Raw genomic sequence first — 22330 nt, 5'->3', positions numbered from 1 at the left:
GGCATACTCCTTCCTCCTATATATATACATATGTACCCCCAAATGATCAGAAACAGAGCCAAAACCCTAATTCCACCACCGTAACTCTCTGTATCCATGAGATCCCATCTTGGGGCCTGTTCCGGAGCTCCACCGGAGGGGGCATCGATCACGGAGGGCTTCTACATCAACACCATAGCCTCTCCGATGATGTGTGAGTAGTTTACCTCAGACCTTTGGGTCCATAGTTATTAGCTAGATGGCTCCTTCTCTCTTTTTGGATCTCAATACAATGTTCTCCCCCTCTCTCGTGGAGATCTATTCGATGTAATCTTATTTTGCGGTGTGTTTGTTGAGACCGATGAATTGTGGGTTTATGATCAAGTTTATCTATGAACAATATTTGGATTTATGAATTCTTTTATGTATGATTGGTTATCTTTGCAAGTCTCTTCGAATTATCAGTTTGGTTTGGCCTACTAGATTGATCTTTATTTCAATGGGAGAAGTGCTTAGCTTTGGGTTCAATCTTGCGGTGTCAGTCGCGGAAACTGTGGAAACCTTAGTATCCCTCATATTATTATTTTGCTCCACAGTTTATACAGTGATAACTCTGTTAGTATGGGCGGCATTATTGCCAAACGGTTAAGTCTAAACCGTACCAAGGGCCCCATCTTTGGAGGCATCTATGCTTCACGCCTAGCTGCACATTTTAACATACCTATTAGGCATTATGAGAAGGAAGAAAAAGTTCTGCCTCGTGTTTATCCATATTATAAAAGTATGGTGGCATATGATTTTATTGTTAAGAATATGGAAGGAGAGCTTAAATACCAACTGTTCTTTAATAAACATCATCCTGAGACTATTACCCTGCCTGCTCCTTCTTTGTTTGATGTATCTGCAGGCCAGTACCTTGTTCCGTTAAAGGCTATTCACGCCTACCGGAACCCTGCACCAGCCATGGAGCCAGAGCCGGAACCACAAGTTGATCCTTCACGACAGTCTAATTACTAGTGGGATCCGGAGATGATTGTCAGCCAGTGGCAATCAGAGTCTTCCTCTTCTTCATCCCAGTATGACCCCAACTATTATTATGAAGGCACTCGTTGTTTCGAGCAAGCCATGGATTGATGCTTGTTGGTGGAAGGGGGAGTATAAACTTTACCATTCTGTTTGGGAACCGCCTATAATGTGTTTAGCATGGAAGATATTGCCATCTCTTGGTTGTTATGTTGACAATGAAAGTATACCGCTCAAAATATTATTCACCTCTGTTTCAAAACCGAGCTCTGGCACCTCTACAAATCCCTGCTTCCCTCTGCGAAGGGCCTATCTATTTACTTTTATGCTGAGTCATCATCCTCTTATTAAAAAGCACCAGTTAGAGAGCACCGCTGTCATTTGCATTCATTACTGTTAGTTTACATTGAGTATGACTTGACTGGATCTCTTTTACCATGAATTACAATGTCTAGTCAGTCCTTGGTCTTTAAAGGTGCTCTGCATTTATGTTTTCCGGTCTCAGAAAGGGCTAGCGAGATACCATCTTGTTATATCATATTATGATTGTTTTGAGAAAGTGTTGTCATCCGAGATTTATTATTATTGCTCGCTAGTTGATTATGCTATTGATATGAGTAAACTTGAGACCTAAGCGTTATTGTGAATGTGGTTAGTTATAATCTTTGCTGAAAACTTGAATGCTGGCTTTACATATTTACAACAACAAGAGCAAACAGAGTTTGTAAAAGTTTTTCTTTATCACTTTCAGTTTGTCAACTGAATTGCTTGAGGACAAGCAAAGGTTTAAGCTTGGGGGAGTTGATACGTCTCTGTCGTATCTACTTTTCCAAACACTTTTGCCCTTGTTTTGGACTCTAACTTGCGTGATTTGAATGGAACTAACCCGGACTGATGTTGTTTTCAGTAGAATTACCATGGTGTTATTTATGTGCAGAAACAAACGTTCTCGGAATGACCTGAAACTTCACAGAGCAAATTTTTGGAAAATATGAAAAATACCTGCAAAAGATGAAGGCCAGGGGGCCCACCACCTGTCCACGAGGGTGGGGGGCGCCAGACCCCCTAGGGCGCGCCCCCCTACCTCATGGGCCCCCTGATGCCCCTCCGACTCCAACTCCAACTACATATATTGTGTTTCGGGGAGAAAAAATTCAGAGAGAAAGATTCATCGGTTTTTACGATACGGAGCTGCCGCCAAGCCCTAAAACCTCTCGGGAGGGCTGATCTGGAGTTCGTTCGGGGCTCCAGAGAGGGGAATCCGTCGCCATCATCATCATCATCAACCATCCTCCATCACCAATTTCATGATGCTCACCGCCGTGCATGAGTAATTCCATCATAGGCTTGCTGGACGGTGATGGGTTGGATGGGATCTATCATGTAATCGAGTTAGTTTTGTTAGGGTTTGATCCCTAGTATCCACTATGTTCTGAGATTCATGTTGCTATGACTTTGCTATGCTTAATGCTTGTCACTAGGGCCCGAGTGCCATGATTTCAGATCTGAACATATTATGTTTTCATCAATATATGAGTGTTCTTGATCCTATCTTGCAAGTCTATAGTCACCTATTATGTGTTATGATCCGTTAACCCGGAAGTGACAATAATCGGGATACTTACCGATGAGTTCATGTATTCACTATGTGTTAATGCTTTGTTCCCGTTCTCTATTAAAAGGAGGCCTTAATATCCCTTAGTTTCCGTAAGGACCCCGCTGCCACGGGAGGGTAGGACAAAAGATGTCATGCAAGTTCTTTTCCATAAGCACGTATGACTATATTCGGAATACATGCCTACATTATATCAATGAACTGGAGCTAGTTCTGTGTCACCCTAGGTTATGACTATTACATGATGAACCGCATCCGGCATAATTCTCCATCACCGATCCATTCCCTACGAGCTTTCCATATATTGTTCTTTTCTTATTTACTTTTCCGTTGCTATTGCTATCATCACTACAAAATACCAAAAACATTACTTTTACTACTGTTACCTTTTTCTACTGTTACCACTACTATCATATTATTTTGCTACTAAATACTTTGCTGCAGATACTAAGTTTCCAGGTGTGGTTGAATTGACAACTCAACTGCTAATACTTGAGAATATTCTTTGGCTCCCCTTGTGTCGAATCAATAAATTTGGGTTGAATACTCTACCCTCAAAAACTGTTGCGATCCCCTATACTTGTGGGTTATCAGCTACATTTATTATTTATTTTCATGTCTCCCAATATTATTTTCATATTGTTTTTGTCCTTACTAACTAATGTCTTGCATTTTTTCATAGATATGGCAGCTTCTCAACCCAACAAGGCAACAATGAAGGGGCTTGAGGATGGCGAAGGTGAGATGGCGGGGTGGTGGGAGAAGGCTGCAAAGAAGCTGAGAGAGGAGGATGCAGCCGCACTAAAGAAGAAGAAGGAAGAGGAGCTTGAAGAGAAGAGGAAGTAAGAAGTGAGAGCGTCAAATGAGTGTCGCGCTAGGTAGCAAGCGTTGGTGAGTAAATGTGAGGAGGCACAAAGAAGCGTCAAAAGGATTTTGAAGAAAGAACCATGAAGCTTTGGGCAATTGCAGCTGAAAAAAGAGAGAGGGAGAATCAGATATTCATGGAGAGGGTGGTTAAGGCGGCTCACCTCCTAAGGAAAAGGGAGGAGGAAGAAGAAGAAGAGAGGAGGAAGAAGAAGAAGGTAAATGGGCCTTGCTCTACACAATAGAGCAATGGTGTGAACTGTGCCATGCTTTGGACCTTCGTGTGCATTTCATCTTGACCTTCTTGTTGCCTATACTCCTTTATGTGGTGAGCTATGTGTACTCTAAATTGCTTTGGACTCCTCTTTGTAATCCTTTGTGTGGTGAACTATGTGATGTCACAATTTCTCTAGACTCCTCTATGTGGTGAACTATGTGATGTAACAATTGCTTTGGACTCCTTTATGTGGTGAACTATGTGTACCACCAAATTGCTTTGGAGTTTGCTTTTGACATCCTGTTCTGATAGCAACGCCAAACAAGAAGGCGTTGTAGTGTATGCTGGCAACGCCAGTGACCCTGGTGTTTCTGCCCTACATAAAAACGTTCAAGTTGGCTTGGCGTTCCTTTAAGACAGAAGCTGCCTGGGACTTCTCCATGAAACGTTGTTTGTACGCTGGAAACGCCAATGGCCCTGGTGTTTCTGCCCTACATCCAAACGCTCTATGTCGCCTGGCGTTCCTTTAAGACAGAGGCTTCCTGGGACATGTACATGAAACGTTGCCGATCACACCTGAAACGCCAGCCCTGCTCGGTGTTTCCAAGCCACATACAAACGCCAAAGTCTTTGGCGTTTCTACCCTGTTAAGCAGATCACAGCAAACCCTGTTGCCCATTCCATCATAGGTAGCAAAGGTACAACAACTGTTTAGTTAATGATCCAACAATTTTCACAATATAAATGCCAAGTACAGCAACAATATAGCAATGCGACATATTTTTGGAAACGAACGTAACATTATCCAGCTTACATAATAATTAACAAGTCTTGGTGACATAGAACTAACAAGTCCATCAGACATAAAACATAAGAAGTTCATCAGACATAAAACATAAGAAGTTCATCAGATATAGAACTAACAAGTTCGCTTCATCTGAAACGCTAACTACATTTCTAGTTCACCAGATATAGAACTAACAAGTTCGCATCAGTCATCACTTCACTTCTTGCCTCTTTTCGCAGCCATCTTCCCCCTGTTGACGTAGCCCTCTGGAGTGTTCTGCCATCCAGGATGTCGGATGGTTCTTGAGCTAACTCGGCGTGCTTCTTCAGAAGGCTGAGAAGGTTGAATTGGCGGTGGAGCTTCTTCCATCTGCGAAGCCCCAAGCTCCACATAGTCTGGATCCGCATCGTAGTCTATCTCCTCCTCTTCATCTTCCTGTTCATCAATCCGTGCTTGGCTCGAAGAAGCACCTGCTCAGCTGGAAGATGGACAAGCGGAAGAAGCACGTGCTTGGCTCGAAGATGGACGAGCGGAAGAAAGCACATCCATTCTATACTGAGCACATGCACGCACATCCGTGGATGAACCGCCATGGCAAGAGAGTAAAGTGGCTAGTGTTCGGCAACAATTCACAACCTTCTGCGGAGGAAAAGACATTGACATGTAAATATGCAAAAATAGTTCACATGATATAAAACACATGTTCATATTAAGAAGGCCTCTAACTTGTAGAGTACTCCTAACGAGAACGTCTGTTTCTCTACCAGGTGCGCGGCCAAGCACCACATTACTATCATTGATACATCTCCATAGCTCCGTGCCCTGAATAAAACATAAGTGACACACCACTCATGAAGAAATGACACATGTTCAAAAAAAGGAAAAATGACATACCACTTGGTCATGCAGAGGGCCGTAATCTAGGTGCGTTCCAATGGTCTCCCTAATAGAGTTGTTGAATGCACCATCAGCAGCCTCACTTGGCATTACTTCCAAGCAATCGGCACGAGTCCAAGCACCCTATACTCTTTGTGAAGCCACTCCAAATGCCTTAAATATGCCTCCTCGTCATTGTCAGGTGTGTGATCATCTTCAACTCGGGCATTCCTCTGAGCATTCCACATGTCCACCCACATAAGATGGTGATCCTCCCAATTAGTGACATTCTTGTTGTGTTGTCAGCTCGTCCTACAAAGTATGAGAAGTATCGATATCAATTTCATTTTTCCGTGGTACACATTTATCAACATATGGTACAAGAAACTCTCACCTATGTAGCACCACACTTGTCTCAACATACTCCGGCGGGGTGCGTTGTTGTACTCCAAATTGCTTCGAAACACGATGTGGAAGATGCCACTCCACCGCAAAAAAGCATATCATGGGGCAAAGCAAATGCCAAAGATGTTGGTCACGAAGGCACATATTGCTCAAAGGGAACTGCCTAAGTACCATGTACGGCCTCCACTTAACCTACATCACAACATGTCACTAGCTCATGCACAACAACAAAAATCTGTAATGATGGCAAGGCATTTGATAATTACCTGGTTGTAAGTAAGCATGTCAAGCTTGCTTATGTATGCCTTGTAACGCCCCATGGCGGCGATAGTCGACACTTGGACATTAGCCCACTTTATGTGCTAGTGGGATACCGCTCCTCATCCCCATCAAAAGGCCACTCTGGTGAAGTTATGACCCACAGGGATACGCTCCCACATCCTCTGTAGGGCCCAAACAAAACCACCAAGACAAGATTTCGGCTTACTCCTCATACATGCTCCGTCCAACTGCACATTTGTACACACATTAAACAATCACATGCAAAAAAACTCTTTCATATAATGAGAATGCATCATATTAGCATTACCTGATGGTACAAGAAGGCTAGTGCCGCTGAACCCCAACTCCACTTAACATCCCAGTTACGAAGAGGGTCCAAGAACATCCACGAGGCTGTATCTCCCGTGCCGTCAGGAAACACCACTTGGGTCAAAAGATTCCATAAGTAAGCCATGGCGTACCTCTCCACAACAGCCGGACTAGCACTCTCTGGGCACTCGTAAAAATGTTCTTGTAGCCACGACAACAAAACACCAGATGGCCTAGGATCCTTCTTTGTTTCATGAATCCACGGGGGAGGTTAAACACCAACCAAACCTGCAACCCTTTGTCGCCACCCCTCAGACTTCACCTTCCCAGTAAGAGCCCTGCCCTTGATCGGAAGACCGGAGATCATCGCAATATCATTCAAAGTGACGATCATCTCACCAAGAGCAAGGTGAAAAGAGTGCGTCTCCGGCCTCCAACGGTCCATAACGGCGGTAATGGCCGTCGAGTTCAGCCATGGTGGTGTGCCTTTAAAGTTGAGCACAAATTGGAGAAGATCCATTCTTCTAAAATAAGGCTCGTAGCGATGGTCATACTTCAGGGACTCACGTAGGTTGTGGCCTCTCAACCGAAGTACTGGAGGAACCTACAAAAAACACACGCACAATTTATATACTTCTCTAAACTACTCACAATATGAGAATCAACAATGTAGATACATAATTACCTCCCCTCTTTCCACTAGCACAGCATGATGCTTCTCCTCGTAATAATCATCAAGGTCGGGATATTTATCTGGCTCAAACATCCTACAAAATAAGGTCAATGGATTTGTTATGATATATGCTTAAAATTATGACCACATCCTATACAAAATCGTGTGAGAACTACTACAAATTATCCCAAAGATACAAATCACGAACCACATTACTAACACCAATTCGTTTCAACCTATTTTATCCCAAAGAATCTATCACAACTAATTATTAACAAATTAACTAAAAATACTAAATCCAATACTAAACAAGTTAACTAAGAATACTTCAACACAAGGAGTATAGGACGGCCAGGAGTACATGTATTCTTTCTAAACATAATGTAACCAAAATATTCATCAAATAAATCACTAATAACTCATCTTAGGGTTCCACCATGTTTGAAAAAATGCATCTACAATAGCCAATCTTGACTGAAAATAAATGGAGGATTGGGAAGAGAATACCTCAAGCAACTCGCGGATGCTCCTATCTACTCGTTTTGATGATCAAAATAGCAGATTTGGGGGAGATTTGGTGAAGAAGAGGGAGGGGCGGCCGCCAGTTCGTCCCTAGAAGAACTGCCCGACCGGGGCTGCGAGTGGGCTTGGTTAGGCCCCCACGGCCCGGTGCGCATTACTTAATCTAGTCCAGAAACGCTAGGGACATTGGCGTTTCACACGTGCCACGTCAGTGAAAACAGCGGGTTCGGACTGACTATGGGCCAGGGCCGAAACGCAAGCTACCTCGGCGTTTCCGTGTTCGCCAGGAACACTAGCTGCCTCGGTGTTTCGTAATTGACCAGAAACGCTGTGGACCCTAGCATTTCTAAAAGGGTCAAATCGTGAAATACTTTCACGTCGAGTTTAGTTTGTGACGATAAACGTTGACAAGGTCAGAACAGTGATTTCGGCCTAGTACTGCCTAGTAGCTAAAGATGCAAGGGCCCCTGGATGTGCATGTGGCATTACTGTTCCTCTGTTCTCCTTCCAACTGCAGGCGTTAAAGCCATTGGCATCTGAATCCCACTCAAACCAAGTGTGCAAAATCGCCTTGCTCGCTCTCAGATCTCGATTGATGTACCATCAAACTTCAAACTAAGTAAGCAACAAATATAGGTGCAAAGCTAGCTATGTGACCTTTGGCATATGAACTTTTCTTCTGGATGTCTTCCATCCACAAAGCTTCGGCATCGGCAATACTTGTTTGTTAACGATTTTGGCAACATGTTGTTCTATGAGCGTGTCTAGCTATAGACTTAGAGAGGTGTGTATGTATATATTTATAGACCACCATGGTACCAACGGAAGCCTGACAGAAAACGACAATACTAATTGCTTATCATTAGATTGTATAATATATACACAATGGGAAGATGACCGAGGAGCCTGTCAGCAGTGGAAGAACACTCTTATTGTCTATTACTACCTATGTCTAGATTTATTAGTCACAGTCGTATTTTGGATCATAGTTTGACCCATATTTGATTAGGAAAATGTTAATGCATGTAGCTAAGAATTATTTCTTTGAAAAGAGAGGGGTCGCCCCCCGCCCCAACTTTCATTAAGCCAAGGCAACAGTAGAGACCAGACTGTTGAACAGCTCTCGGCGACAACCAAAAGTAGCTGCCACAGAACAAACATACATCAGGGTTTTTAGGCTACTACCCTATTACATCCCATAAGAGAGTCATACTCATGCAGACCACAACGCAGACGATAAGTCACTCAAGACATACACTAAACCCAAGCAATTCTAAGCAGTTCCCCTCTTCGACGCTCCAAAAGCCTTAAGCACCGGAGAAGTAGAGCACCCTGGGCCTCTGAAGATAAGATTTTCCACTGCTTGATTGTTGCCGCCACCTGTCCCAGCACACATCGTATATCTCGCCATCTTCCCCCCTGAAAGACAAAGTCATTGCATAACCGCCATAAGCACCACAAGGTAGCAAAGGTAACCATGTTCACACCTTCATATTGTTTTTTTCTCTTCCAAAAAGAAGTCAAGGATAAAAATGGAACAGGAGGGGGAATGCTAAGTGCTTCGGCAATCACAGACCAGACATTAGATGCAACAATGCAGTCAAACAGAAGATGTTGGATAGATTCCAACTCAGCACAGAAAACACAAGTTTTATCCTCAACATTTCTTCTTTTGGCCAAATTGTCTCTAGTAAGGCTTTTATTATTGTACATCAGCCATAAAAAGACATGGATATTTGGAGGGACTTTGATTTTCCAAATAAAATCTCTTATCTCAGAAGAAACCCCCCCCCCCCAAAGTTGATCAGTTTATAGAATGACTTAACAGAGTATTGACCATTTGATTCTAGGGCCCAGATAGGGCTGTCTGGATGATCTGAAAGGGTAGTTTGTGAAACCAAGCTAACTAAACATCCCCATTTCTGCATCATGGCCTCATCCACACAGCGCCTGAAAGTGAGACATAAGTTCACACCATCCCATACCTGGGACAAAGTGGCATCCTGTTGATGACAGATATCAAATAATTCCCAAAAAGCAGTTTTTAGGGAGCACCCCCCCAATCCAGTTATCATGCCAGAAGGCAATGTTATCCCCATCCCAGGATTCCATTTCTAGAAATTTTTTGCAGCAGCAAAAGCCCAAGAGATGCTTTTCCAGAAGGGAGACCCAGAGGCAGGTTTAGCATGGAATATATTAGGTTTATCAGTAGCATATTTGAAGCAAAGAAGTTTTTTCCAGTCCCCCTCCCTCCCATCATAGAACCTTTTCCCCCAAGACGCCAGGAGAGCCATGTTAAATTCCCTGAGATTAGGGACACCCAGGCCACCAAATTCCTTCTTTCTAGCCACAAGGCCCCAGTTAGCTAAATGGTATTTGTGAACCTCACCCACATTGCCCTAGAAAAAATGAGACATTTGGGAGGTGATCATATCAATAGCCCACTTTGGGAATTTAACCATAGCCATAAGATATGAGGGAATGCTAGCAATACAAGTAGTTAATAAAATCAGCTTGCCTCTGTAAGATAAAAGTTTGCCTAGCCAACCAGCAATATTTTTTATAATCCTATCAATGATAGGTTGCAAGTCTTCCCTCCTCGGTTTTTTAAAATGAAGTGGCACACCAAGATATTTGAAAGGAAAGTCACCAAATTGACAACAAAAAATTTGGGAAAATTCTCTAGACATTTTGCTCAGATACATGAATGGTATGCAAATCACTTTTATGAAAATTGATTTTTAAGCCAGACAGCTTCTCAAAACAAGTCAGGATCCACTTCAATTTTTTTGCATATTCCACAGATTCTTGAATGAACAGAATGGTATCATTAGCATACTGTAAACTAACTACTCCACCCGGGATGGCATGTGGGAGAAGCCCACCAATCAAGCCATTATTAACAACTTTAGCCAGCATTTTAGAAAAAACATCAGCCACCAGGTTAAAAAGAAGGGGGGAGTGGGGGTCCCCTTGTTTCAACCCTTTCCCTCCAACAAAGTGTGGCCCATTTGTGTCATTAATTCTAACCTAAAATGTCCCACGTTTCAAGGTGCTAAGCACCAAACTAACCCATTTAACCCCAAAGCCTCTAGAAAGAAGCATCTCCTCCAGGAATTCCCAGCTGACCCTATCATAAGCTTTCTCATAATCCAGTTTAAGAATCAACCCACTAGTGTTAGACATATGGACCTGATGAATCACTTCATGGGCCATAACAACACTTTCCAATATAAATCTCCCTTTAATAAAGGCAGTTTGGTTGTGTGAAATGAGTTTATCACAGATAGGGGAGGCCCTAGTATTCATAGCTTTGGAAAAGATTTTAACAGCACAGTTGCTAAGACTAATAGGTCTGAAATTCTTCATCTCTCTAGCTAGGGGGACCTTAGGAATGAGAGTAATGATAGCATAGTTCAGTTCGTAAATATCTAACACCCCATTCTCAAAATCCCTGACCATCCACATAAAGTCATTCTTGATGAGATCCCAAAAGTTCTGATAAAAGAGGAATGATAACCCATCAGGGCCAGGGGCCCCACTGGCATATGAGCTCATAATTGCCTCCTTGATCTCATCCTCAGAAAAGGATCTCTCTAGGTCTCTCTGCATTTCCTCACTAACCATTTCTGTTTTAGACCAAAAACCATTTCCTAGGTGTAAGTCAGGTTTAGGTTCATAAGCAAACAGGGTTTTATAAAAGTCAGTAGCTACTTCCAGCATATCAGTAGTGGAAGTCACAGGTCCAAAAGGACCTACCAACTCAGACAAATGATTTTTCCTATGCCTGTGGTTAGCTAAGGCTTGGAATAAGCATTATTGCGGTCCTCTTTTTTCCAGATCTCCTCCAATTCTTTTTTCACAGCTTTCATTCTGTCATGATCAGCAGAAGACAATTGTTGGGATTCAAATAAAACATGTAGCAAGTCAAACTCCATAAGGAGAGATTTCTTCTTTTTTTTCATCGCAGCCTCAGTATTAATAGCCCACCATTTTAATATTTTACGAAGGAGTCTGGTTTTAGATAACCAATTATCCACTGAAGAAGTGGATGATGAAACAGAAGACCAAGTTTCATGAACTAACTGACTAAACCCAGGTTGAGAAAGCCACCACTTCTCAAACCTGAACATTTTAGGGCTAGACGATCGACGTCCCCCAGTGTCTAAGACCAAAGGAGTGTGATCACTCCCCACTCTAGGGAGAGCAGTTAGTGAAGACAGTGGGAAATGAGCATCCCAATCCACAGAAGTAAAAACCCTATCCAACACAGCAAAAACAGGGTCATCCTGATTATTAGACCAAGTGAACCCCCTATTGGAGATAGAAATCTCCAGCAGCCCCCTTCTGTTGATCCAATCATTAAACATAAAAGTGGTATGATGATTAACAAGCCCACTACTCTTCTCACTCTCATTTCTGACTAAGTTGAAGTCTCCACATATCAAAATAGGATATGAGGCAGACTCAACAATACTATGCAATTCAGCTACAAAATCTACCTTGAATTCTGGGTAAGCAGAACCATAAACAATAACAAGGTGCCACATAAAACCATCTCCCTTATTTTTAACTGTGGCAATAACTAAAAATTCATGGTTAATAAAACCAACAGTATCAAACAAACTTTTCCTAAGACCCAAAAGGATCCCCCCAGCAGTATTAACAGCAGGTCAATAATGCCAATCAAAATTGCCACTTCTGTCTATAGCTTTGAGGAAACCCTCTGAAATAACCTCTTTCTTAGTTTCTTGGAATCCAATAAAATCAGGGTTAGCTCTAGCAATGGTTTCACAAAGGCACTGAACTTTACCAGGTTTACCAAGCCCTCTAATATTCCAAATGAGACCTATCATTATCTAAGCAACTTTAAAAGGATGAGACAAGCCACAAGGCCTAGCTTTGGTTGGGACATTTGGAGTTCTCCTCAAAGCATCAGAAGTGCCAACTGGCTTGAGAGGGTGAGCATCCAAAGGTGTCCCAACCAATTCATCATGGTTTAAATCTAAGTTATCTGGCAGAACAATTTCAGGGTTATTATTGGCAAAAGCCAAACACCTCTCTTTCTCCCCATCAACCAAAATGTCAATGGTTTCAAGTCTATTAACTTCATCCCCCCCAATACAAATATCAATTTTATTCATCTAATCAAGCAAGGTGTCATGACTAGTGTTAGTGAATGATGTACCTTTAAAGCTTTTTGGAATTTCCAGATTCTGCTTCCTCTTATAAGCAGCGGCCTTCTCCATGATGTTTAAGTTGCCATGCCCCCTCGTATTAGGCTTCTGAACCAATATAGGCCCCCACTTGGTTTTCTCAACCTCTGATGAGCCATGAGCTTGATCAAGAGATTCCATGAGAGATCTTTTTAGAGAAATGGTCTGAATAGCCTGTACAGCTTCAGCGGGAAGAGTTTCAAGGTCATCATCATTGGGGTCCTCTTCCTCGGACTCAGAAAAGTCAACAAATTTAAGGATACTCTCACAATATTCCATATTCTCAATCTCCCTCCCAGAACTAGTGTTTCCCTCAACAAACTTCACCACAGACTTAGATGGAGTGGAATCCACCAGGACAGAAGGACAAAAATCCTCAAGGTCAGTTCTCTTATCAGTTACCAGTTATTTCTTTTCACCAGTGTTAACACACTCCAGGATAAAGGTTTCATGCTTAGAATCAGAGCAAAACATACCAGCCTGCACCCCTTTCTGTGTATTCTTACCCATACTAGTCATATTAGCTTTATCTAACTCATCAATTGCCTCCTCACTATCATGTAAGTCCTCCAGACCCTCCTTATGACCATCTCCACCCTCATCCTCCTGTCTCTCAGCAGCACCATCACCTTCAAACTCCTCATCATCTTCAATGTCAATAACAGAATCAACCCCACCTACTTGTTCAAAGCCCTCCACAGTAAAACCTAGCAGAAATAACTTCTTCATCTCAATGAGCCTTTCAAAAGGAATTTTTGTGGGGTATCTACAAGCAATTTAAATCCTAACATTCTCAAAGAAGGTCCTAAACATCCCATTCCAGTCTACATCAGTCAGAACCCCAAACAGGGAAGCAATTTGGGCAAAAACCTTCCAGGTACACCATTTAGGTGGGATTCCCTCGATCAAAACCCATGCCTCAATAAGTTCTCCAAATGGGTCACAAGCCCCCTTCAATTCAGTAAGTATGACAAAAACATCTTGAGGCAGAGAAAATCCAGGCAATTCAATGAGATCCTCCACTTTCTTCCATGGTGGAAATCTCACCAGAAATGTCTTATTGGACAGCCCCCTAATCTGCCAAGGCCATTATCTGTTTTTGCAAAAGGTAGCAGTCAAAAGACTTAACAGCAACTCCTTATCCACATCACCTTTGAGAATATTAACTACAGCACAGTTTTGGAAGTTCAACCAGTTGGATTCATTAGCAACAGGAACATCCACATGGTAAAAACCAAGACCACTTGCTCCACTACCAAAAAAGGCAGCAGTTGGTTGTACCTTAGTCCAGGCAGCACGGTTGTTCACATTGTGATTTTGCTGACATATGAAGCATGATTTTGGTTTAATGCAATTCCCAACATAATGCCCTGGACCACCGCAGTTGAAACAGATCATATCTTTGTACCTAGGATCTAAAACTTGCTCCATCTCTACCTCAGTCGATTGAGAAGACTGCACCTGGGATGAAGCAGCTGTAGAAGCCGTGGATCTGGTGGGTTTAGCTGCTGGCATTGGTTCCTTCAAGGTGGTGGCAGATGGCTGCCTCCTCCCCCCTTGTGGGTTAGCTCTCTGGTTAGCAGTCTTCAAGGGGCCGCCTACCCCAGATCCCGTACCAGCACCCCTCCGATCATCCATCGTACTCCCTTGCTTCACAACAGCCGCAAACGAAAGAGATCCAGGGCCCAAACCCTCCCTCAACACCTTGATGGTTCTAGGAATTGGATCAAAGGATCGACGCGGTGCCGGATGACAGTCAACAGCCGTAAACGAGTGGTTGGTAATCAAATCCTTCCGGATCCAGCAAGTGAACCCAGAAGAGGAGGTATGGACACGAGTGGAAGTTTGTGGAGAGGGTAGGCGGCGGCGGGGAGGGGACGGAATGACCCAAAGTTGGCCAAAATGCTCTTCTATAGTTTCTAGGTCACCCTGCTCACGCGAACGCGCCCCCTGAGAATACGTTTTCCTCCCTAGCTCATGAATTTTGAAACTGGGACCTGTCGCAATCTGAGTAGGTACAGAGGGCGACTTTTTGCAAAATCCCCCCGTGCTATGGAGTAGGCTATCACCTAAATTCAAAATATTCATAGTTTTTCTGACCGTAGAAACGGCAACATCATTTGTAGAAGCATTCGTCGCATCTGGTTTACCCCTAATCCCATCTAGATTTGAGTTAATCGCATGTCTAGACGCCATAGAAATGGCAGCAGCATCAATTTGTATATCGCACAAAATAGGAAGAATCCCATCCACATTTGATTCAACTAATTGAGGTGGAAAGCACCCCGTCGGCCTCATGAGTTGGGTTCTCCGCAAATGTAGAGCCAAAATTCGCGAACGAAATGTACGGGGAAGGCGGAAATTATGCATACCTTTCTCACCAGGACAAGGAGGGGGGTGGATGGCTCGGTGATGGCACAGGAGGGGCGCGGAATCCATTACTGACGACGGCGGGGCAGCTCCACCCCTGGGGGGAGGAACTCCGGCGGAATGCGGGCAATCCCCTCCACCGACGGTGGCCTGATGTTGAGACGAGAGGGATTCGCCATCTTGAAGAACGCCCACTTCGCCGCCTGCGCAGGGTCCGGCGACTCGGCTTCCTAAATCGCCTAGAAGAGGAGCTCCACATCCATGCAGCCGTCATCGCCGATGAAGCGCGCGCGCTCGGCGAAGTTCGCACGACGAAGGATGTCGAGGTGGATGTCCCCCCACGCCTCCCGGTTGGGGAACCGCTCCCGCACCACTCGTCGCATCTCCCGTTGAGCCTCCGGTGAGTTGGGATCGATCTCGGGGAGGAGCACCGCCCCCGGAGTTGGGAGCGCCCGTGGCTCCGCCACCCGAGACGAGGGCATAAGCCGTCGGATCTGCAACCCGCGACGGCGCGCCCCTGCCATGAGAGCTGGTAGGTGGAAGCTGGGGTGGGGAGAGCTCGAATTGATGCGAGGTAGGTGCGGCGGGCGAGTAATTTGGGGATTTATCCTTGTTTCGCGCTCGTCGCCCGAGGAAGGGGAAGTGGGAGGGTGGGAGCGACACGCCATCTGTCCGTAACTAAGAATTATATTGCTTGATTCATGTTTGAATATAGTTTCACTATTTTATTAGTTAAAATTATAGTAAAAATATGTACCAAAATATAAAGGGGACCGAAATGAGTATCTGACTGTAGAGCTCCTCTCTTCGCCTAACAACAGAAATTGATGACATTAGCATCATGCCATCTAAATACTAGGCTACGGCGTTGTCAGATCTGATTGATGTACAATCAAACTTCGAAGCAACATATCCACGTGAAAGATATCTACTATATGGCAGGGTATTCAACTCAGCTTGACTTTGATTAAATAGTAAATATTTCTGCACAGAGGAAGTAGTGAATTGGCGGGTGGTTTACACAACTGTCAAGTGATCGAGACTAGATAATAAACTTGAGGCCCCACGTACGGATATAAAATGACCTATGCAGAGTGCGCGGGAAACTTCAAGGGGAGACTCGTGTTCACACGTGGACAACCTAACGTGAGGCACCTAGCATACACTGATTTGATGCACAATCCACATTACCTAAATTGATTTTATGCATCATAATCTGAAGGGCCAAATCCGTGAAAGAGATTGTGTCATTCTTTGGGCAATTTGGAATTGCTGGAATGAGTGCATTTTGAACAGATCATCTATTCCAAAAATATTACAGGTTATCTTCAGAGCTATCTCGTCAATCCATATGTGGTGGTCATCAGCGTGTGGATGCGCAAGAGCCTATAACCTTTGGGTGCGGCCGCCTGGAAACAGTTGCACGGGGATTGTTCAACCAGTTAAGCTTGTGTGGTAGTAGCATATGTGGACGAACTGTGTAATCTTGTTTCCGTCTAACATTGTCGTGCTTTGTCATAAACTTTTTTCATTCATTGTCTAGGAGCTCTTTTCTTTAAGAAAAGGGTTGTATGCACCATATGATGCAGAGGTCAGGGTGATCCCTTTCTGAAAAGAGAAAAACATAATGCAAGTTTGGAAATCAACGAAGAGATGCGACCGTTCAGACGATGTGTCAGTTCACGCCTCTTCATATAAGCTTCAGGAGAGGTTTAGCCGGTAACCGTTGGGAATCTTGGCTCTATCTTGTGAGAAGACTGATGGAGGTTCAACTTTCTAAGCGCCCAGATCGGTTATGTTGGAAACTTACGACGAATGGAGTTTCCACGGTTAAATCTATGTACGTGGATATCATTAACTCTAGTTCTATTCCAAAGTCGCAACATGTATGGCAAGTCAAAGTTCCTTTGAGAGTTAAAGTGTTCATGTGGTTTGTGCATAAACAAGTCATTTTAACTAAGGACAACTTGATTAAACGCAACTGGAATGGATCTAGTCGGTGTAGCTTTTGTGATACAGATGAAACTATTAAACACCTCTTTCTCGATTGTCCTATGGCAAAAAAATTATGGCAATCAGTGACAATAGCCTTTAATATTACTCCTCCACACAATATTAATACATTATTCGGAACGTGGTTGGATAGGATTGAGCCCCATACAGCAAGACACATTCGTGTTGGAGTATGTGCGTTATTATGGGCTATGTGGAATTGCAGAAATGATTTAGTCTTTAACAGAACATCCAACACTCATTTTTTGCAGGTTATATTCTGAGCCATTGCATTGATCCGTATGTGAGCATTACTCACTCCGATGGAGGCCAGGGAGCGTTTGGTTACTGGATCTATCCGATGGGAGATGGTTGCACGGGATATCTTCAGCCGGTTTAGATGGCGGTCATGTAATAGGATAGGCAATTAGTTTTCCTATCTTTCTCTTGCCGGCCGGCTGTGGCATTTGTTTTGCTTCTTCAGCGCTCTATGAGCTGCTTTTTTGAGAATTATAGACTTATGTCGAACCTATTTGCTTTTTTAATAAAGGTGGCCGTATGCATCTTTCCGATGCAGAGGCCGGGGAAGTCCTCCTTTTCCAAAAAAAAATTTAGAAATCAAGCGTGCATATATGTCAGGAATTGGCTCTTAGAATGGAGGATGGTCTTCCTGATTTATAGGGAAATGGGGGTAGGTTAGGAGATTACAAGTTTTCCCTTCGGGCTACAACAAACACCGAGGGGTGATGCTGGAGTCTCTGAGTGCAAAATGCACTGTGCAAATAGTCGATAATACATGGTCGTCCATGCCATATAAATGAATTTCACCATCTTATTTTAGAACAGTAACTCTGGTCTATGTGCGTGGTAGTAGCTGGTGAGAAATTTGAGCGTTTATTAGAATTAACCGAAGTGTTCGTCAGAATTAAAGGAATTAAGGTTTTTCATACGGAAATGGCCAGCAATGTGAATAAGATCATCATTAATGACCTAGCTACCTATGGTGTTTGTTTGCAAGTTTGGTACTTAAAGACCATTATTCAAGTTCCCGCGAGACTAGCTAAGCCACCACCAATCACCATACCATCGCTTTTGGTAATATATACTACACACCAAGTACATCATACGTATAACGGTATAAGCATAGTACTATTCTGTCAGACCATCAGTCGCTTGCCCTCTCTCTATATATAGCTTTTTTTAGAGGTCGACTGTTTGGTAGAAACAAGTTACAAGAACCGAACTTATCCTAGGTTGTGTTCATGGCACATATAGCTTGATTACACTACCGGAAACAATGAAATTAAGATTTTTGAGAATAGGATGTATCGGGATAAATCCTCCGAGTCTCCCATCTCCCAGTAAGCAATTAATTATGCTCATTGTGACATCCCTTCGTATTAGCTACATGATTGGCAAAATACTTATGTGAGAGATCTTATTAGTGATTAGTGTACTCTCTTTTTTTTCTAAGCATGCTAGCTATGGTGAAGCCACAGCCTCATCTGATGCGCTGGCTGCAGAGTGCACGAAGGAGTCAGGGGCCTGTAATGCATATGGATCGTGCCACATCGTCAAGTGAAGATCCAACAGTGCAGAAGAAAGCCCAGCAAAGTTGAGGATGTGTTGGGTGTGTGTGCACGAGTAGCCAGTGGCGGATCTAGGCCCCAGGCCGGGGGGCCCAGGCCCAGGGCGTGAGGCCCAGTTCCTTTGTATACTGTAGCAAATACTGTAGCCAAAGTACTGTAGTCCACGAAGGGGGCCGGGGCGCTGGGCTGGACTGGATCCACCCCTGCGAGTAGCCTTGCATCTATTATGGGAGGCTGATGTTTAGAACTATAGTACCACACCGGTTGCAGCCAAGTTGAAGATGTATTGGGGTGTACTATGTCGGTGTTGGCAATAGCAAACAATTTTCAGGAAGCAAATGCAAACAAGCAGAACGAGCAGACGAAGCGATGGAGTAAACCTGAGCCTAATTACGTTAAACTAAACGTTGATGCTGCTTTTCACGAGGATGAAGGGGCTGGTGCTATAGCAGCGGTACTGAGGGACTTTAAAGGGATTTTCCTTGCTGCTCAATGCAAATATTTTCCTCATATGGCAGATGCTGTGACGGCAGAAGCTATAGCAATGAGGGAGGGCCTGATTTTTGCTAATTCCCTGGGATGTCCAAGACTAGAAGCAGAATCAGATTCATCAGTTGTAATTCAATATTGCACAGGAGAAAATCAATGGTGGGATTGGGCTGCAGCTGTGTTTGCGGATTGCGTGGATGTGGCTTCACTTATCGGGAAGGTCAAATTTAAACACTGTATTCGATCTTGTAATCAAGCGGCGCATGTGCTAGCTAGCTATAGTTATTGTAATAAGACTTCGAACAGTTGGTCAGAGGAGGCTCCGGCCTGTCTGGTATCCATTATCGTGGACGATGTAATTCCTTTCGTTGATCAATAAAGCTAGCCATGATGGCCTTCCCTAAAAAAAAAGATGTATTGGGGTGTATGTGCTCCCGGTGTTGCCCGTGTGGTACTATTGTCCGTGACTCAAATTTTCCTCGGCTGCAAGAAGACACAGGAAGTTGAGATGTTTATACAGAATGGAAATCAAATAACAAATTGCAGTTTATCCTTAGTTAAAATGACTTGTTTATGCACAAACCACATGAACACTTTAACTCTCAAGGGAACTTTGATATGCCACACATGTTTTGACGTAGGAATAGAACTAGAATTAATAACATCCAAGTACATGGATTTAACCGTAAATTCTCCATTCCTCGTAAGCTTCCAACACAACCGATCTGCACGTTGAGAAAGTTGAACCTCCATCAGTCTTCTCACAAGATGGAGCCAAGCTTCCCAACGGTTACCGGCTAAAGCTCTCCTGAAGCTAATATGTAGAGGCGTGGACTGACATACCGTCTCAACGGTCGCATCTCTTCGTTGAACAATACTATAGAGAGAAGGATACTGAACCGCCAATGGCGTATCCCCTAGCCAGGTATCCTCCTAGAATCTTGTAGATGTACCGTTGCCGATAACCACCTTGGTCCGGTTAAAGAAGAGCGACTTAACTCGCATCAGGCCTTTTCAGAAAGGCGAATCCATCGGCCTCACAGTCACCTGGGATAAGGTCTTGGAATGAAGGTACTTATTACGCAAAATCTAGGCCCAAGTGGCCTCGGTCTCTCAAGAAAGCTTATATAGCCATTTACTGAGGAGACATTTGTTCTTTACCTCAAGATTTTCGATCCCAAGACCCCTTTGGTCCTTTGGTCGACAAATAATGTCCCATCTAGCTAATCTATACTTTCTCTTCAACTCATCACTTTGCCAGAAAAACGAGATCGATAGAAATCGAGATACTAAAACTATGGCAGTATGTATCCAACTGTGACAGAACAAATTTAGTATCTGCACATGAACAAAAAACTGCATATGCATGAACAGTAGCAAACGTATATACATGAACCAAATATGGTTTTGGGAAATTAATTTTCAGTACGGATGTAAACTTTGGTACTCAAGCAAGGACAAATATCTCTACATGTGAACAGATTTTTTTTTACCTAAACCAATGTATGGTTAAGGGAAAAGTGCGCATAAACTAATGAATTGCGTTGAGATAATTCATGATGTGATAGTAGAATAATGATGGTTGGAAAGAAGAAGAAGAAATACCTAAGCATAACAAAAGCATGCTACTGCAGAAAAGAAAAAAAATGATATGAGAGAACACGATATGTTGGTCGATCATGTACTTTTATTCAAGTCAATCGTTTTTTTTTGAACCGGGTTAATCCCCTTTTCATTAACAAGTCAATCGTTCTTGTAATGAGGCAGCATATGGTCTCGCTGAATTCGGCAGAGCTTGATGTTTCGTTCGGCTGGTTTTAATGAGCTTCCACATGTAATCAGGAAGATTATATGTAACGAACAATTTATAAATGAATGGCAGGGTGCCGCTTCCCATTACGTAAAGGAAACGTTTATCTCACTCGTGCACAAGTAAATATCGGTTTACCTCACAGCGTGGAACCACGACATGTGCACAGTCTTTTGCAGGTCTAAACAAGAACAAGAACGTGGTCATGTTTTATGCTGCACTATCTTATTGTAGAACATGGACTCCCGTCTAAGCTAGACTAGCTAGAAACTAGGCCATCAGAGACCACCATATGTCCAACCTTTAAGAGTACACTACACCAATTACGCGTATGTACATGTATAGTACTATGTTGTCTGGCCTTTGTTGGAAATATGAGCAAATTACTACGAGATTTAATTCGAATAAACAGAATATATATCATGACCACAGCAGCAGAGATTAAACTAATCATGCGAACTAGCATAGCAGATGAACATATCAAATCTAGGCACATACTAGAAGCATGAATTCTACCACGATCTCGAACAGGAAGGATAGAATCACATACGGTGCAGCGGGTGCAGCACCGCCGACGTTGATGTTGTCGCCCATGTCGTCGAGGATGAGGTTGCCGAGGTCGGGGAAGAAGTCGTCGTTCGCGAAGTCGTCGCTGCCAGCAGTCGCGCGAGTGCGCTCCTCAAAAACCTGATCGCCCCTCTCCCGTACAGGATCACGAGAGACGGGGTTCCGGAGGCCTGCTGTCCCTTCTCGCGGTGCACGCCGGAAGGACGGATGGAGAAGACTAGCTTGGCGGCGCACTGATCTGGAACGGTGATGAGAAACCATACGAAGCGGCGGCTAGGGTAGACGTCTGCCTGACTATATATTGCGGGTCGGGTAGGTCGTGGGAGTAAACCCCACGTCCGAGTCGCCACGATCCAAAAGAATCGGAAACGGTTCAGTAATTAACGCGTCCGTTAATTATTAATTAATGACTCATTAATTTTGCCATGCAGCAAAAATATAGACAACGTGCATAGCTCTGTCCTCGGCTCGGCTCAATCCCGCGCCGCGGCGCGGCGGGACGAGGCGTGGCGTGGGAGGCGAGCGAGGAGGAGGAGCGCGCGTGTAGGTCTCCTATTCTCATGCTCATACAAGTGGTAGAAGAGCTCACCTTATAAAGAGGTGCAACTCTCTCTCAACTTCCAAGGTGGGACTAAACTTTAGCCTCACTCACTCCACTCACATGTGTGCATAAATGAACCAAAAGAATTTCAGAATTTTAATTGGGCTTTGGGCCAAAGGTCTACTAGCAAAATTTCAACAGCCT

At 43.7% G+C, this 22330-nt stretch overlaps 1 protein-coding gene across 1 annotated transcript; it reads right to left on the bottom strand.

Moving 5' to 3' along the window:
• Nucleotides 1-8655: 8655 nt before the first annotated feature.
• Nucleotides 8656-13311, bottom strand: LOC119298107. Its single transcript, XM_037575624.1, has 2 exons — nt 12741-13311; nt 8656-8971 (listed from the first exon to the last, which is right to left on the bottom strand). Exons 1-2 carry the CDS (start codon nt 13045-13047, stop codon nt 8826-8828), a joined length of 453 nt encoding a protein of 150 aa, XP_037431521.1. The 5' UTR covers nt 13048-13311; the 3' UTR covers nt 8656-8825.
• Nucleotides 13312-22330: the final 9019 nt, after the last annotated feature.

This window comes from Triticum dicoccoides, chromosome 5A (assembly GCF_002162155.2).
Source record: "Triticum dicoccoides isolate Atlit2015 ecotype Zavitan chromosome 5A, WEW_v2.0, whole genome shotgun sequence".
Taxonomy (NCBI): Eukaryota; Viridiplantae; Streptophyta; class Magnoliopsida; order Poales; family Poaceae; genus Triticum; species Triticum dicoccoides.
Note: the sequence above shows the minus strand (reverse complement) of the source record. Positions and strands in the feature narration are given on the sequence as shown.